Raw genomic sequence first — 17,862 nt, 5'->3', positions numbered from 1 at the left:
TTACTACCAGTTCTGTGGGCATGGCTTGGTAGGAGTGGCAGGGGAAGGATACTATAAAATCTCCATTTCCTCCCCACCCCACTAACCTGGTTTCCAGCTCCATTCTCCTGTGCAGGGCAACAAAAGAAGACCCAGCCAATCAGCTGAGACTCGGGAGGCAGAGAATAGATGGGGTTGGGGTCAGTCAAAGGTGGTATTTGCCGATCCTCTGAACTACTCAAAATTTCTACTATCGGTTCTCCACAACTGGTCAGAACCTGCTGAATACCACCTCTGGGTAATCCTCGACTTATGACCACAATTGAGCCCAAAATGGGTGTGACAAATTTATTGAGTTTTGCCCCATTTTATGACTTTTCTTGCCATGTTTCTTAAGTGAATCATGGCAGTTGTTAAATTAGTAACACAGTTGTTAAATGAATCTGGCTTCCCCATTGACTTTGCTTCTCAGAAGACCTCAAAGTGGGTATCACATGACCTCAGGACACTGTGACTGTCATAAGTATGAGTCAGTTCCCAAGCATCTGAATTTTGATCACGTGATCTTGGGGATGCTATAATGGTCATAAGTGTTGTAACTTTGAACACTAAATGAACTGTTGTAAGTTGAGGACTACCTGTACATGTAGAGAGGTCTACAATCTGGAGGTCTGCAATATTCTTTCCTAAGGTGACATTCATTGTCCCAAGCGTAATATTAGGAGTGTGGCAATTTGATTTTTTGTTCCAATTAAGAAGTACCCTTTTTCTCAGTACTTACAGCCTGTGTTTTCCTTATGTGGAGAGAGCATGACAGATAATGCATTCAATGGGAAATGCTTGAACCTGCCCCTACTGACTCTGACATAAAGGCACATATTGTGTTTGTTATTGAGTCAAGTGAAGCATAATATTCTTTTAATCAATGTACATCTGGCCTTAAAGAGATTCAACCCAATTTAGCATTTTCATGCTCAGATAGTGGCACTGGGATAACCTTGAGTCATCCAAATCAGGGGTCTCCAACCTTGGCAACTTTAAGCCGGGAGGACTTCAACTCCCAGAATTCCCCAGCCAGCGAAGCAAAGGAGTTGAAGTCCTCCCGCTTAAAGTTGCCAAGGTTGGAATCCCCTAATCTAGATTGAAAAGTAAAAACCAAACAAAATTTTTAAAAAACCTGGAAGGCAAGGACAAACTATTCCTGGATTGCTTGCTGTCAAGAAAATCATATAGGACATCCGGTTTGGGCTTCTTCGGCGATGGACTGAAATCTGCGATCGTGCATGGTTTGAATCCGTGCTCACCTCTGGAGTGCCCCCTATCCGTAGAGGTGGTAAAGAAGGGGGAGCCGTCAGCAGGGTTGAGGAGAGCCACATCTCTCCTCCTCAGCTGGCCATTACTCCCTTTCCCAAAGGCGGTTGCAGCATTGGTCAGAAATGGCCACCTCAAAGAAGAACCCGACTGGACAAGATTGTGCAGGAGGAAGTTTAAAGGAGAAAGTTTGACTGACCGGGTTGAATGGAGAACATCTATTTAAGGTACCTGGATTTTAAAGACTAATACTATTCCTATAAAAGATTTTAAGCAGAGAAAGAGAAAGGGAAAGGAAACAGAATTGGCTTTTTTTCCTCTAACATCAACAGTTTTAACTGACTTTGAATGCTAAGAAGAAGAGATTCGAGTAAGAAATTGATACTAATCCACTTTGACATTAATAGGCTATTTCTAGCTGAAAACAAAGTGTCAAAGGGATAAAGAGTCTTGGATAATTTAAAATTTTTCTTTAAAAAAGAAAGAAAGCAATGGAGGGAAAAGGGAAAAAAGAGGGTGGAATCTGGAAAATGGAGGAGACCACCTGGAACTTAAAAAATCAATAGTGGAATTTTAACAAGGCTTGCAAAAGATACATTGTAGCTGAAACTTTGTTACAAGAGAACAAAGCCCCTGGAAAGAGAAAGTGAGAAAAGAAGCAAGAAAAGAAGCAAGGATTATTGGATGACTCCTGGAACTTTGGATGGAGAATCCTAATGAAACAAAATAAAATCAATTGGGGGTTGTTTAATTTTTTTTAAAAAATGGCATCACTCCTTGAAGAGTTAAAAATGAGACTTAAAGAACAAAAAGTAGCACAAGATGGAAGAGGAACTTTTGGCTTCGTATTTCAATTTTTAGAAATAGAGATCCTGAATTATGAAAAACAACGAGAAATGCTGGCAGAACAAGAAAGGCGGGACAACGAAGAAACCATCTTTAATGACCAAGCAATTTTAAGCGGGTTAAAAAAGGGAAAGGGGGGAAAGGGAGCTAAAAACTTAAGCACTGAAGCAACAACCAAAAAAAGAGTAATTTGAAAAGTAATCATAATATCAGGAAGAAGCAGCAGGGAGGATCACAGAAGGGAGAATCACATAGAAAAGGGAATAAAAAGGGGAGGGAGAAGAGAGGGAAGAGGGAAAGGAAAAGAAGCTATAGAAGTACAGGAAAAGCGTACAAGAATTAAATGTATAAACCTATTTAAAAGACACAGAGACAATGGTTAAAATTTAACTTAAGGAGAGGATTCTGCAAGGGTGCATGAGATAGCATTGTTATATTAGAAATAGAAAGGGGTTAGAAAATGTTAGATGATTAAAGTGATAGAAAAAATTATATTGATGTGTAGTGGAATATTTGTTTGTAAAAATAAGGCTCTCAATGGTTTAAAAAGAAAGTTTAAAAAAAAAACCAAAAAGAAACATGGAAGGTTTTTATCAGTTGACAAGATGAACTTGAATTTGTATTTGTATGTTTTGTGAAAACTTAAAATAAAACTTTTATTAAAAGAAAAAAGAAAATCATACAGATTTGTCTGTGAATCAAGCTTACTTTCAAGGCATCTTTGCGGTTTTTGTTTTGTTTTTTTTAGCTTAAATAGAAATGCATGTATTTTTGTTTTTTTGAAAGAAAGTTCAAAAACCAGAACCAGGCTTGAAATGTGCTGGCTTTGTATCTGTTCAAAGGATAATCAATCAAGAAAGGGCTATACTGCACGGGTGTCAAAACTGGCGGCCTGCAGGCCAGATGGCTCACCTCCAGGCCACACCTACCCCAGCTCCATGAAGAGAAAAAACATCGCAAAACATGACGCAACAGCGTGACACAGCAGGTTGGACACCCGTGGGCTAAAAGGGAAGCTTTAAGTTAGAGCAAGTGTGTAGAAGGAGTGGAAAGACCTGGGGGGACAGAGTCAAAAGAGGAATCAGCCTAGAGTCACTATGTAGCCACAAATGGATGAAGTCCAACCCCTCTTGAATTCTGTTGAACCTTATCTAATGGTCAAGTAGAGCTATTAGTTCAGTAAATTCCACTGCTTAGGCATGAGTAGTAATAAATCAGTTTAATTAAAACTTCAGGTGCAGTCCTGGTTTTTAGTGCCTGACAAGGCCTGAGTCCCATAATTTCCATCCTCTCTCTCTGTGCATAGAGAGATAATTGGTGGCACAGCTAAATCTTGTCTTACGTCCCTTCAAATACTCACTATCCATATAGTAATCAAGTAACTAGAAGGTAGAAAACCTGGAATGCTTTGGGTGGTGGGGTTGTTGTTGGGAAGGAATAGGGCTATTGAAACCCTACTCATCTCTTGTTTAAAGGCACTCCTCATTCTCTGATGGCAACATTCATCTGGACTGGTTTTGTCCCCTTTGAAAAATTAAAGTGTGTAAGAATCAGAGCTACGTATGGAGTGTGCCAGCTGAAGTGCCCATAACGCCTCTAGATGAGACAGTCGGCACGCAAATCTAATAAATAAAAAAAAACTTGGACTCTTGCACCTTTGGTCAGGACCTGGAATATTTCCAGGCCTCAAAGACCAAATCAGGTGACCTGAAATTATTCATTCTGTTTCCCAAAAAAGGGATTAGATCTAGAATCCCTATTGCACAACCTAACTTACCAACACACGTTAAATCTTTAATTCTCGAAGACTTGGCTCTGTGCCTGGAACTACCATTGTGCTTTTTAAGACAGAGAATGGAGACATTTCCTTCATTACATTGCAGTGGGGGATGGAGAGCTGTCCTTTAGCTGTTTCTTGACCAGGACTGATTTTCCTTCCTATTTGAACATATGAAAGTATGTCTTTGCTTGAACACTTTCCTTTTCTATTGAAAAAACACTTTTTTTTCTCTCCTTCTCCATTGTTCCTCATTTTGGTATCTAGTTTCTCCTGTCCTTCCTCTCTTTCCTACACTTGTTTTCATTCACAGCATTTATTAAAATGCTCTTGTGTCCACAGATGCTAAATGCTAACAATACAAGAGGAAATTAAACTCACATTTTAAAGACCACCTCCAGAGCATTGGGTATGGGCCAGACCACAGAATATAGACAGCCAAAATCCACCATTGGGGATTGAGTTTTCAGCTTTTTGTTCCATTGTTCCAAACCTTTCTTGGAAGTTGCTCTCAGATTAGCTACGAAAGGAGTGTAAAATTGAGAGGGAAATCTACAAGTCACTAACTGAAGCTATCCATATGAATGGAAGCCCTGACTCTCACTTCTTGACTTGCATAAAACAGGTATCACCAGTTCTCATTTGCTGAAGCTCAGTACTTAAGCTACAGCAAAGACGGTGAGTATAGGAACATTATTCTCATTTTTGTTTATGCTGTCACAAATTTATTAAATCTAGCAGTTAGTTTTCAATTTAACAGGTATCCTTTTCCTCTCCATCATGTAGATTTTCCCTACCGGCAAATCTCTCGCTATGATCCTCAAGTTATTAGAAGCTGTATTTTTTTAATTACTTAATTTACTTATGAAAAGATATCAAATGATTCACTCCCAATTCGACATTTGTCAAGAATGTCTTTGTGGCCCAGGACATGGATACCTTCTATAACATCTGCCCCTGGATTATGTTAGGGCCAGATTCAATCCAAGTATATGTATATTTTTTTAAAAAAAAAACTTTTATTAAAATGTTTTGGATACAGACAAACCGTCTCTGCAAACATGCTTCTCATTTCCAGAAATTGGAAGTTAAAACACTTTGTTAACAGAATGATGTTGACTCTATTTTCCAATCTGTAACCCAGTTCCTAAGGAATATATTAAACTTTATATGCAGACATTGCAAGGAGACATGTCCAAAGACAGAACACGGCAGGCAGAAAATTGATCAGAGCCATACACAACCGGTTTCTCCAGTGGCTGGAGCCACTTTCATAGAAGTTGTTCCTTTGGGCACCATCTTATAGCTCTGATTATCAGGGCCTTTTTTTTTTTTAAGCATGTAGTCGAAGATCAGAGTTATCACATCTCATGTTGATCCAAGGTGAGCCATTCATCCATATTCCTTGATCGAACAAACATTAAGAGAATTACAGCTGTTCAATGGAGCAGATGATACATTATTTGCACCCAATCAAGTTTTTTTTTCGTGGACTCATGTACAGTTATAATTTTCCACATCTCCTTGGCATCATATGCACAGGCACTTTGGCCTAGGAAATATTCACAAGTCATCGAAAAGCTTCTTACATAAAACCCAAAGGTGTTATAAACCACAAATGAACTCAACAAAGATGCTGTAATATTTTGATGAAGATACTGCAAATAGTTCAAGAATAACCACATCAGAAAAGAGCCTGGTTAATTAAAATGGACTCTTCCCCAATTATCATGTCTTTCAGGAACTGGCTACTCCGTCATAGCTCTTCCAATGGAATTATGTCTTAAATTACCTCTGGAATTGCAAGCTGGACTCTTTCAACCTGCACAGTTTTAAGATGCTTCATATTTGTAAAACAGTCAGCCCTTTTCATATTTGTAAAATAGTCAGAAAAGTAAAATATTTATCCTGATATCTGCACTACATACTTCAGAAGGCTCCATGAGTTTTTACCTGAAATGTTAGTAATTTTAGGTAAAGACCAATGCATTCTGACCTGCCAATGCACTGGATGAAACTGGCAATTTAGAAGTTATTAAAACTGATGTCCAAAATCACAGGAGGATTTCCAAATGTTAATGATTCACTTTTTCCCCTCTCAGTGAAGTTGATGCTACGATGAAAGACACTAAACCACAACTAGCATGTAATCAGAGGTGGGGAACTGGCGCCTTTATAACTGGAAGACTTCAACTCCCAGAATTCCTGGGCCAGCATGGCTGCCTCAGGAACCCTGGGAGTTAAAGTCCACCAATCATAAAAGGGCCATAGTTCCCTCACCCCAATTTAAATGAACATACCTATAGTGTTATCCTTCCATGGAGTTAAGCGCTTATTTTGCATTTCATGTTTTTGCATTTTGCATTTCATGCTTTCCAATGGGAGTCAGAAAGCCAGTGACTTCAGACATGGGGTTCCCTGCATTCACCAAAGCAAGCCTGTCCACGAGCACTAAATAGTTTTAATTAAAAGCATCTTCACGCTCCAGCCAAGAAGAATGCCTATTTTTAAGTGAAAATTAAGATGTCTAGGCAAGTAATGAAAATTCAAACACAAGCTCTGTTGAGTGTCAAAGAAACAGGGTTAGTTTACAGTAACAGCATTTGATACGTGCTTGTTGGAACAATTTAATGTCACAATAACCACCCCTCCCCCCCCAAATAAATTCATGATTTCTACGGTCTTTTGTGTGTGTATGTGTGTGTGTTTTTGCAGTTGCCTGCAATGTAGAGCCTCGTGTATTGTAGGTCCAAGACAAACTTTATATGCTGGTGCTGCAAAGAGGAAGAAGAAGAAATAAAAAAGACTGCCAATAAGGAAAGTGATTGTAACCTTTAGAGGTGGACAAAAAGGGGTCAACCACATTTCAGACTCCTGCACATGACAAGGAAGGCTTAAAGAAGTGTGCCTCGGTGTGTACTCCATCTCCCACTCCCACCCCCACACGACATTCCCTGTAAGTTAAAGAAAAATCATTGCACAAGTCAGTCCCAATAGCACCATCTTCATGATTGAGCAATGTGACAGCGCAACCACTTTGCAGGGGCTATGAAAGCCACCTCTCTCGTTTGCTAAAGATTTTGAATATCATGATAGCTGGTTCGGTCATTTGGGAGCCGCCTAAATACCATTAAATAGATTTTTTTTTTCTTAAAAAAAAAAAATCCTAACAGACTCTGGCCTGAACAGGATGAAGGTTAAACTTAAGAAAATCTAAAGGGACGCCATTTACATCAAACACTTCCTTTTAAAAAATATAGTTGCTTTCTTTGAAATCAATTGGGCACAGTGGTGAGACAGGTCCTCTTTTCCAGCCACAAAGAGTGCCGTGCACAGAGCTTGGCATTCCAGCTCGCTCATCCCATTGGTAACTGAAAAGCCATTGGTTTCCATAGGAATCAATGGCCGCTGGAAGTGACAACCTGCACCAGTGTACAGAATGTTATCTCCCAGACACAGGGAAAAGAATCGTATCACCACTGTGATGTAGGGTAACTGAAGAAAGGAGTCTCTTGGTCGTTGCCAGTATGCAGATGGAGAGTCTTCCATGTTCCAATAGAAAAGTCCATAAGGAATTTGTGAACAGGATCAGTCCAGGAAAAGATCTGTCTCCCCAGTATCAGTCAATGTACTGTGACAGCCAACGAAAACCTTCACCGTAGCCTTGCCTCTTCAGTATACTGCACATGAACACTTCCATAGGGCGCGTGTTCAGGTCCTTCAATGGCACATTCCCCTAAAGAATTAAACAGAAATTCATTCAAAAGGAGTCCATTGCGGAACCTTTTAACTCTACTGGCAGAAATTCTGGGTATTCAATCCCAGAGGCTAGGACAAGCACAGCTTTCTTATAAACACCCAGTCATGTCTGATTGTATAGCTGCAAGGTAATTTTTTAAATTTAATTTCTAAAAAAAAAAAAAGATATTTAAAAAAGGACAAAAATATTAGGAAAAAATAGAGATGGACAAATTGCAAGGGCTAAAGGGAAAAGGGAGACAAAGAAAATAAAAAATGAGTAACTTCAGATTTTCTTTGATATAGTTACAAATATAAAATACATTAACCTTTTAATTTGAAATTCAGCAATATATAGTATATAAACTAGGCTATTCTACATTAATCTAATAAATTCATTTGTGCCATACTTGTATCTAATATAAATTGTTAGTTGTGTTTCTGTGGTATTTTAAGAGCCAAAATTAGAATCCTGATATACAATAGTATTCAGAAAAATATATTTTGAAAAATAAAGTACATTAATTTTAGAACCAAGCTTTGATTCCTTACCTTTCCTGTTGTCTGTCCATAAAGACCAAAAATCTCTCGCAGTTTCTCCTCACTGATAGCTTCTGGTCGATCAATCTTGTTACCCAAGATAAGAATTGGCACATTGGATATTGTCTCATCAGTCATTAATGCCTAAGGGGAAAAAAGGGAAAAATCTGCAACTATATAATCATAGAATAATTTTAAGTAGGAATTCCAAACCCAATTTAGAAAATGCTATTAATAGACAATGGATACATACATAATATTTCATTTTGATTGCATTTGGAATATTTTGAGTCACAACATGACCTCGTAAATCTACATAGCATAATGGTGGCATGTAACTTACAACTCAAATTTATGAAACATATTCCAAATTATGTATAAGTATGGCTTTATATTTGGCAGCTTTTTAAAGATTTTTTTCATTCCACCTTTATTATTTTTATAAATAATTTTCCTCATCACAACTCCTCTGAGAGATGAGTTGGGCTGACAGAGCGTGACTGCTCCAAAGGCACCCAGTTGGCTTTCATACTAAATTCATACTAGTAGTTTCCTTTTTGCTCATAGGTGCACATTTTAAATTAACTTCTTCTCCAAGTCAGAAAAGGCATATATAAACACTACAACTAGTGCTAGTGCACTCAAAAGAGAAAGTTACCCACATTGAGCTCCACTTTAGATTCCAAAAGACGAGAGTGATCTGCGCAATCCACTAAAAAGACAATCCCATTAATTGCTGGGAAATAATTCTTCCAGACACGCCGCGCTTCAAGGGAAAGAAAAACACTTGTGAAAATATAGCAACGGCATACCACGAGCAGCAATAAAGGGATGAAAAATGCATTTTGAGCATCCTTAGCTATTTTCACGTTCCAGCTTGATATCACAAACCTTATATTGCACTTACGTCTTCTACTAATTAAGCTAGGTGGTTTGATGTGTGAGCTTAAGACAGTACTTGAGAATTTTTGCATACAGGTATGACCACAATTGAGCCAAGAAGTTATGATGCTAAGTGGGAAATTTGTTAAGTGAGTTTTGCTCCATTTTATGACTTTTGTCACCGTTTGTTAAGTGAATCACTGCCGTTCTTAAATTAGTAACACGGTCGTTAAGTGAATTTGGTTTCCCCATTGACTTTGCTTGTCAGAAGGTCGCAAAAGGGGAACTCATGACTCCGGGACAACTGTCATAAATGTGAGTCAGTTGTCAAATATCCAAATATATATCACATGATCATGGGGATGCTGCAATGGTCATTAAGTGTGAAAAATGGTAATGTCACTTTTTTCAATGCTGTTGTAACTTCGGACAGCCACTAAAGGAACCATTGTTAAGTCAAGGACTACCTGTACTTGTGTGCACTTATTTTACCTTAAAGCCAATATATATATATATTGTCATGTCCCTGCTGTAAGAGGAAGACAACCTATTTGTGACTTTCATGAATGTGAGAATAAATATGGCCAACATAGAGACACATCTCCATTAGTAGAACCTTTTATCCCCATAAAGGACACTTTCAGATCAGCTAGGAATAAGAGAATGACAAAATAACAAGCATCGATACTGATTACCTTGCTCATGGCCGCCAAGATCAAAAGTGGTGAAAGTCATTCCTGCAATTGTTAATTCTTCTGATGCTAGAGGAGAGAGAAGTGTTTTATAGCCGTTAGCAGTGGATATGTTCTTTACAATGTCTATTGCCATAAGGCATAAACTGTTCAAGGTATGTTAAGATCAACCTTCCCCAACCTAACGCCCTTCAGAAATATTCACTCAATTAAAGAACTGGAAGGGTTTATATAACCAGTGAATCCAACATCTGCAAAGTGCAAGAATACATGTAGAGCACCCTCAATAAACGTCTATTTAACCCCTGATTGAACACACCCAGCTTAAAGGATTTCATACCTTACTTTGGTAACTGACTCCCTATAAATATTGCATATTTTTAGGAAACTCCAAAATTCCAAGCTTCCTGATAAAGATGATGCTGATTAGGAATTAAAACCCGATACTTCCATAAACAATGGAAGGAGGAAAGCTGTGTAAGATCTTAAAATAAATTTAGGCTAATTTGACAGGTCAGATGTTGGAATGCAATTCCCATAATTCCATCACTTCTGCTAGGACAGGTGGGAACTGAAGTTCATCAACATCTGGAAGGCACATATTGCCTTCAGCTACTCTAAAAGGTCACCTACTGAAAATCATATATTGAATCTTCCAATTCCTTCTAACTCAAATGAAATTCATGAACTGTAATAGGTAATATTTGCATTTAATATAACACACTGAATTATAATCTTGAGCCTAATCTCTCTTATCCTTTTCAGGTAATAAGACTCACAGAAGATACTGGGATTAGGAGTAAATTTAAAAGTCATTTTCAAAACAATTAAGCGCAAACGTGAAGCAACTTTATTTTTTAAAACATACTAACCTTCAACATTATCATACAATAATCTTCTAAAATGACACTAATAAACAATGCCATCCATAACCATATGGTGCTTACTTGGATATAATGTGGGAACATGTTGACCCAATCGGTCATCCTTTAGCATGTGAAGAAGAGTAGTTTTGCCTGCATTATCCAAACCCAAGAAAACTAATTTTCCAGACTTCTTGTACAATCCTGTGAAAAAACAGCATGTATGAAGTAAAATGAATTATTTATTGGATTAAGCCTATTGAGCATTCTTATTCCCCAAAGGGAACAGAGAATACAATCTGCCTCATGGCTCCTACAGCAGGGATTCGGAAGGGAAAACGTGGGGAAGTTGGGGAAGTTATGCGTGCTGCACTGGACACTGGCAATGAAGGAAATGTATTGGGAAGGACCCAGTAGGCACAAAGGATATGCGATGATGTTCTGGTGTCAGGAGGGTGAGAGAAAAGGCACAGGAAAGATCAAGGGAGCAAGTCAGTCAGTGGGATATATCACGTGGGCAGCTACTGCGGGGATGGTAATTTGCATCTCGATCACTTATAGAATGACTTTATTATTCTATCATTTATAGAATGATATGATCCAAAAAAATTGAAAAGATAAAACTGGCACCTGACTACAACATTAACATTTTGTCTGGAGGCATTATTGGCTTCTTATTATAGCAATCTAAAAGTCCCTCATTTTTAATATTTAATAAATAAGTCCCTGAAAATTATTTATTGATAAACATTTAAAGTCTTACCTAAGAACTGCAGCACGCTGCTGAAGCCATTATAGATCCATTCAAACAAGAATGACATAATGGAAGAATTATGTACCTGGAAAAAATAGGCATATTTAATTAAATGTCTTAATGCCATAAGGAAACACTGTAACATTTACCTATGAACTAGGAGCCAATAGAAATTCTATGTTCAAGTCCTGTCAGTAAATATTGCAATTCAGTTCTGAAGTTAGCAGGAACAAATCACACTTACAAAAGAGGGTCCGTGTTATTCTATGCAGTATCAACAGGATTGTGATATCTAACTTCACATGAACAGAAACTGAGTTCTATTCTGAGCAGAGAAAGGACAGAATTGGCAAAAGATAGCAATAATTTTAGCTATGACCTTTTAATAGAAGATCACACTGTTTGTGCTGCCATCAGTACACTTGGCTGACAATATGGTAGTCAAGCAAGACCTCAGTGGCAGTTCCTGTAATTATGAACTTGTTTCTCATGACATGTTCGGGTAATCCTCCCATGGTTTTCTTTAAAAAACAAACAAACCCTGAAAACATCATTGCTCCCATAGACATTAGCAGGATAACAAATTTCCCAGGATAACGTAGTGGCTTAAAAATCCATTTTTAAAAATGGATTTTATATTAAAATATTATTATTTCTAAAAAGTTTTTGCTTTATTTTTTTCAAGGTTGGTTTACTGCTCTTTCATAAACTATGCTAGGCTTTTCTGAAATGAAAAGCACTATAGAAAAATAATCTACAGGAGATTTTAATAATCTTAAAACTTACAGTATGATTTGATTAAAATGAAGGGTGTTGGGAACACTAGCCCAAAGCCCTAGGTTTTATTATTAGCCTACTATAGTCTCTACATTTTGAATTCTAAATAAAATTCTCACCAGCCTTTTCTGTCTTTTTTTAAAGAATTAAACATATTGATAAGGCATGTAATTCTTTAATATAATTGTCTAAATCAATCCCAGGCTTAATTCAGCTCCCAAAATGATTTCTACAGTTAAAACGTAATTTTGAAAGACACTAAGTAGTTAAGTATGTAGTTCTTAGCAGGGAGTTTTTGTTTTCAATTAAGAAACTGACACTGCTAAATAGTTAAATTTCTAAATATCTTTAAGGAGTTAACCATACTTGACAGAACTGCCTAGACAGAACTGACCCTTCGTTTTTAGAAATGATTTTGCACAGTTCTAACAAATGTCTCAATGACCCATTTCTTAATTTGCGCTAATGAAAGAAACTGCATTCTTCTCTTTTCGCCTAAATTGCGGGGAGCTTATTCTGCCAAAGATCAATTGAGAATTGGGCAGGCACACAACAAATCCAGTGTTTCCAATCACTCACAACTAAACAGAAGAGCCGGTTTAATAGAGAAGAATACATTGCAAATGGCACAGCATGGGGACCCGTTAAGGGTAAAGCCAAAATCAAGAGTTAAAAAAGCGACCAATCTACTTCAGTTACATGAACTTGTAAAGCAGGTAACAACTACCAGGAGTTGCATAACCCAGAGGGTGGCAGAGAGTAAATGGATGCTTCCAAATCTGCTTACCCAATCATTGCACCTTCCCAAAACAAGGAAGGGTTTTGAAGCCTGTTATTGCCCCCTGTTTTGCAAACATCGACACCTTTTATTCTATTTATTTCATAGATAGATAGATACAGAGATGTGCGTGTGAGAGAGAGAAATAAATAGAATAAAAAGATTATATAATTATATATATATAAAATTGCTCCTTCCCAAAAAAAAAGGAAGGCACGAAAGACCTTATTGGACTATTGGGTTTTGGAGCCTGTTATTGCCCCCAGTTTTTCAAACATCGACACCTTTTATTCTATTTATTAGATAGATAGATAGATAGATCGATCTAGTTAGAGCCATCCCTTCCAGCAGAATCCGGGCGGCTTACAAAAAACCCCCTCAATGCTAAGCTTAAAAAAAAGTTAAAAACAAAAAAAGACAAAACAAAGGAGCCCGGATTGAAAACAGCCATTAAAAACGGCAGACCAGCAAAAAAAAAAAAAAACCCTCAAATTTTATATTTTGGAAACACTAATTAGTGTAGGTCTTGGGATCCGAGCATACGGAGAAGGGATTCACTCTCGATCTTTTCCGATTTCTAAAGAAAGCGAAACATCATGTCCGAAAGAGAAACGGACAAAAGCCAAGAACCGAGATCGCCGTCGTCGTCGTCGTCGCCGCTGCTCCCAATTCAGCCGCAGGAGAGCGGAGAGCGGCAACCCCCTCCCCCGACCCCCGACCCCCAAAATACACCACCACCATCCCGGTTTCCCACCTCTTCACAGGGGATCGGATCAGCACCCACCAACCCGAGGCGGCGACGGGAGCCGGAATTACAGCCCTCCGGGAGGCCGGGATTACGAAGGGGCGCCGGGAATCTCTGACGGGTCCCAAAGAAACCCCGAAGCAGATCCGTCGAGTCTCAAGAACGGGAGAAACCATCCGCCGAGAAAGGAGGGGGAGGGCGGCCTCCCCACCCTCATTTCGCCTGCGTGTCACTTGCTCGCCTTCCGCCTCCCCCCGCGACCGCTCGTTTTATACCCGCCCACCGGCCGGCTCAGGCCGAAAGCCATCGGTCGTCGCCTCTCCCTCACCTTCCTCGCAGACAAGCAGCGGCTCCTTTCGCCAGGCGGAGAAAGCCTTTCACGACAGTGGCGGCGGCGGCGGCGGCAACGACTCTCCCTCCCTCGCTTCCCGGCGAAGCCTCCCGTCAGTCTTTCTCTCTCTCTCTCTCGCACACACACTCCCTCACTCCACAGCCGCCACCTCCACGCCGGAAATACGTAGCATCTCCTCCTTTCGGCGGGGACGGCGTTCGGCGAGCAGCTTCCGGTTGGAAAGAGAACGCCGGCGACGGGCTTCTGCCACGCGCTAGGTTTCCGCCTCCAGGCACGTGACGCTGAGCGCAAGCCCCGCCCCCCTCCGACTCACCAGGCTCCGAGAGGCTGCTTTGGCTTCCCCGGGTTGGATGCACGTGATTGGTTGGCTCTTTTGACGTCAGAGGGGAGAAAAAAAGGAGGGAATCCTGAGCTGAGGGATTTACGCTTTCGGTTCGGCAGGTTTCGAAAGCCAAGTTTCGGTCGGCAGGCTTCGAAACGGGCGGGGTGGTGGTGGCTTGCTTTTGGGATAACCTAAAAGGGGAACAAAACCTCAGCCGCGGCCTCCTCTAAAATTTTCCCAACAAAGAAAAGTGGTTTTAGTTTTAATATCTGGGCAAGAAGACTAAAGGTCAATTTCTCCATCAGTACCTTGGAGTACACATCTCAAATGATCTAAGTGCTAGAGCCCACTGTAACTACATAGCCAAAATGGCATTAAGAGTTGTTAATCTAATCCCACATAGCTTCTTCTCTGGTAATATCACACTACTAACTAGAGCATACAAAACATTTGCTAGACCAATACTCGAATACAGCTCATCAGTCTGGAACCCACATTACGTATCTGATACTATTAACACAATTGAAAAAGTCCAGAAATATTTCACAAGAAGAGTTCTCCGCTCCTCTACTCATTGTAGAATACTTTATGCCACCAGACTTGAAACTCTAGACCTAGAAAACTAGACCTAGAACTACGCCACCTCCGGTCCGATCTAAATATAGTATATAAAATCATAACATTGCAATGTCCTACCTGTCCATGAATACTTCAGCTTCAACCACAACAATACAAGAGCACACAATAGATACAAACTCAAGATTAACCGCACCAAACTTGATTGCGGGAAATATGACTTCAGCAACAGAGTGGTCAGTGTCTGGAATACTCTACTTGACCCTGTGGTTTCTTCCCCAAACCCCAAAAACTTTAACCTTAGACTGTCTGCTATTGACCTCACCCCCTTCCTAAGAGGCCTGCAGGGGGCGTGCATAAGCGCACCAATGTGCCTACAGTCCCTGTCCTATTGTTTTTTATTTTTCTTATAAGTATCTATCTCATCTATTCAAAACTATATTTATTCTTATACCTGTATCTTGTAAGCGATTGACAAATAAATACTAAAAAAAAAACACCTAAAAATACTAAAAATACTTTGCACATGATACTGACCATTCCTTCATTTACTGACTTTGTCGCCTTTCTGAAATGGAAGGAACTCCGGAAATGGATTTTTGTTTAAGGCAGAGGTCTCCAAACTTGGCAACTTTTAAGACTTGTGGACTTCAACTCCCAGAATTCTCCAGCCTGTCTAGCTGGCTGGAGAATTCTGGCAGTTGAAGTCCACAAGTCTTAAAGTTGCCAAGTTTGGGGACCTCTGGTTTAAGGCATTTATCTAAAGCAATAAAATAAAACTGCAGGTATAATTTAAATAAAATTATGCTTATAATTAAATTAAGAAATAGACACACACACGCATGCATATATCCACACATAGATGTTATATGGAATTATATAGAATAGACAGTCTACGATGGGTCTCCAACCTTGGCAACTTTAAGCCTGGTGGACTTCAACTCTGGGAGTTGAAGTCCACTAGTCTTAAAAGTTGCCAAGGTTGGAGGCCCCTGGTCTACGACCTGTTGGTTAATGATTGAAATTACAATGGGCCTACAATTTTATTTATATCAAGTCATTCATAAAACATCATTCAAATACTTTTTATGCAAGGACTCTCCGCTTCCCTGTGTAAATATTCATTTTCGAGAGAAGATAAGCCAATTGTCCTTCAGTATTTACCTTATTACAAAAATGTTTCCTGTTGTCACCAATACAAGGCTGTGAAGATCTGGATGGGGGAATAGTTTTCAGCTGAACCCCTGGTAAGGCTGAGTGGCTTTGGGATCTTCCAGTTTCAGGACCTTCTGGTGCTGGATGTGGTTGCGCTGCTCCAGCCAGCCCTGCTGTGCATTCTGTGGGTCCCCATGTCCTCACGATACCTGCATGAAGAGCAGGTAACATCCACAGCTATCAGGGCCTTTGCATAGCTTTGTGTTGTGTGCCATTTTGCACCCGTTCCTGGGTCAGGGAGCTCTGCTCATAGCCATTGATACTCTATAGTCACCTCCTATTTGGACTTCTGTAATGCATGCCACATGAATTCTGCCCTGAGTATCTGGAAACTTCACCTGATGCAAAATGCAACCCCCTGGCACGTATTCCTCTAGAAAGGTAACAATACATCTCTACTCTGCGTTGGACATTAGTTTCCAGTGTGCTTCTGGGTCCAATTCACCCTGCTGGTTTTGACTATTAAACCCTTACAGAGCATGGAACCAGGTTATCTGAGGAACCAACCCGTTCCCCAATTATAGTTGTTTGTCCCACCAGAAGTGGCAGAGAAGACATGCTGCAATTTGCTGAAGATCCCATCTGTTAGGGAATTACACTTGAGGGGTACCAGGAAGTGGGACTTCTCTGCTTTAGCACCTGCATTATGGAATCTTCCCACCCCAAACACAAGGTTAGTTTGGTCCCTTTCAACATTCGTCAAAATCTTCAAGACCTGGCTCTGCTACAAGGCCAGGAATCCCAGGGGACCAACGATCCTGCAACAGCTCCCTTAGAACGATAATATCCTTTCTGCTTGTGTTTTTTCGTTTTTGATGATGGTTTTTATATTTATTGGGTTTTCTTTTTAATTCACTATTGTAGATCCCAGAGTTTTGTAGACGGGCAGCCATATAAATAATTAATGCTACAGATAGTCCTCAACTTATAACCAGGTACACAGTGAGCAATGGATCTTCCCACCCACCCCCAAAGGTACTTACAACCTGGCTCCAAAGTTACAATGGCCAACCCCGTTCCATGGTCATGTGGTCACATTTCACGTGCTTAGCAAGCAGTCCCCATGTGAGAACTCTGGGTTTATTTGTTAGAGGATCTGTCTGTTTTCTTGGTTGTCCACAGTATTCTCAGAAGTCTTCAAAAGCACCAATAGTCTTATCCTGCGTCTTTAAATTTCTACTTCCATGGAGCATCCCAGAGAATACCATGCCCTGCATGATTCTGATCTTTGTACAGTAGGTATTGAGCAAGCTGCATTTCAAGAGCCATTTAAAAGTTGATTCTTTTTCTCATCTTTTCCCCCTCATTCCTTTAGTGAATGAGAATGGCTGTCTTCAAAATAACATACAGAAGTTAAAAAAAACTGAACATAAGAAATCAAGCTCACCCATTCCATTAAATATGATTTTAATGTTTATTGCCATTTTTAATTTCTAAAGAAATAGCTTTATTTTAGTCTTTAAAGATCCCTTTGAATTGTGTTTGATAGAATAAAGTTATGAAATTTAGTAGCATCATTCTCACCCAGGGTTTCAATAAATAAACAGACCCTAATCCCAATGAAATCATGCAGTTGCACAAATTCTTTTTATTATTTGTAGGCAAACTCATAGCAGGAGTTTGAAAATGTCTCTTTATGATTTAAGATGTAGAAACTTAAAATTCAGGGGAATATCACAAGTAGGCAGCAGAACTAGAGTACTTCTCATAGGAAA

General features: G+C 39.5%; 1 protein-coding gene across 2 annotated transcripts; it reads right to left on the bottom strand.

The window, feature by feature from the left end:
- Positions 1-6,356: 6,356 nt before the first annotated feature.
- Positions 6,357-14,191, bottom strand: SAR1A (secretion associated Ras related GTPase 1A). Of its 2 annotated transcripts, none has more exons than XM_026713541.2 (7): positions 14,011-14,191; positions 11,392-11,467; positions 10,713-10,832; positions 9,769-9,834; positions 8,854-8,957; positions 8,204-8,335; positions 6,357-7,649 (listed from the first exon to the last, which is right to left on the bottom strand). In XM_026713541.2, the coding sequence occupies exons 2-7, from the start codon at positions 11,447-11,449 to the stop codon at positions 7,533-7,535; spliced, it is 597 nt and encodes a 198-aa protein (XP_026569326.1). In that variant the 5' UTR covers positions 11,450-11,467; positions 14,011-14,191; the 3' UTR covers positions 6,357-7,532. The 2 variants fall into 2 exon arrangements, with proteins under 2 accessions (XP_026569326.1, XP_026569327.1); XM_026713542.2 differs by lacking the exon at positions 14,011-14,191 and adding an exon at positions 13,692-13,948.
- Positions 14,192-17,862: the final 3,671 nt, after the last annotated feature.

Source organism: Pseudonaja textilis, chromosome 4 (assembly GCF_049901715.1).
Source record: "Pseudonaja textilis isolate UNSWEBS1 chromosome 4, rPseTex1.2, whole genome shotgun sequence".
NCBI lineage: Eukaryota > Metazoa > Chordata > Lepidosauria > Squamata > Elapidae > Pseudonaja > Pseudonaja textilis.
The sequence above is the reverse complement of the archived record's forward strand: the minus strand, read 5'-3'. Positions and strand labels throughout refer to the sequence as shown.

What these genes read in the sequence shown, in the direction of transcription:
- SAR1A (XM_026713541.2), bottom strand. Translation starts at nt 11,449, where the DNA reads ATGTCATTCTTGTTTGAATGGATCTATAATGGCTTCAGCAGCGTGCTG. An exon ending in TCTTGGCGGCCATGAGCAAG is followed by an intron (nt 8,958 to 9,768) that starts GTAATCAGTATC and finishes TTTCCCTTGAAG; the next exon opens with CGCGGCGTGTCTGGAAGAAT. An exon ending in ATGGACAGACAACAGGAAAG is followed by an intron (nt 7,650 to 8,203) that starts GTAAGGAATCAA and finishes TTAATTCTTTAG; the next exon opens with GGGAATGTGCCATTGAAGGA.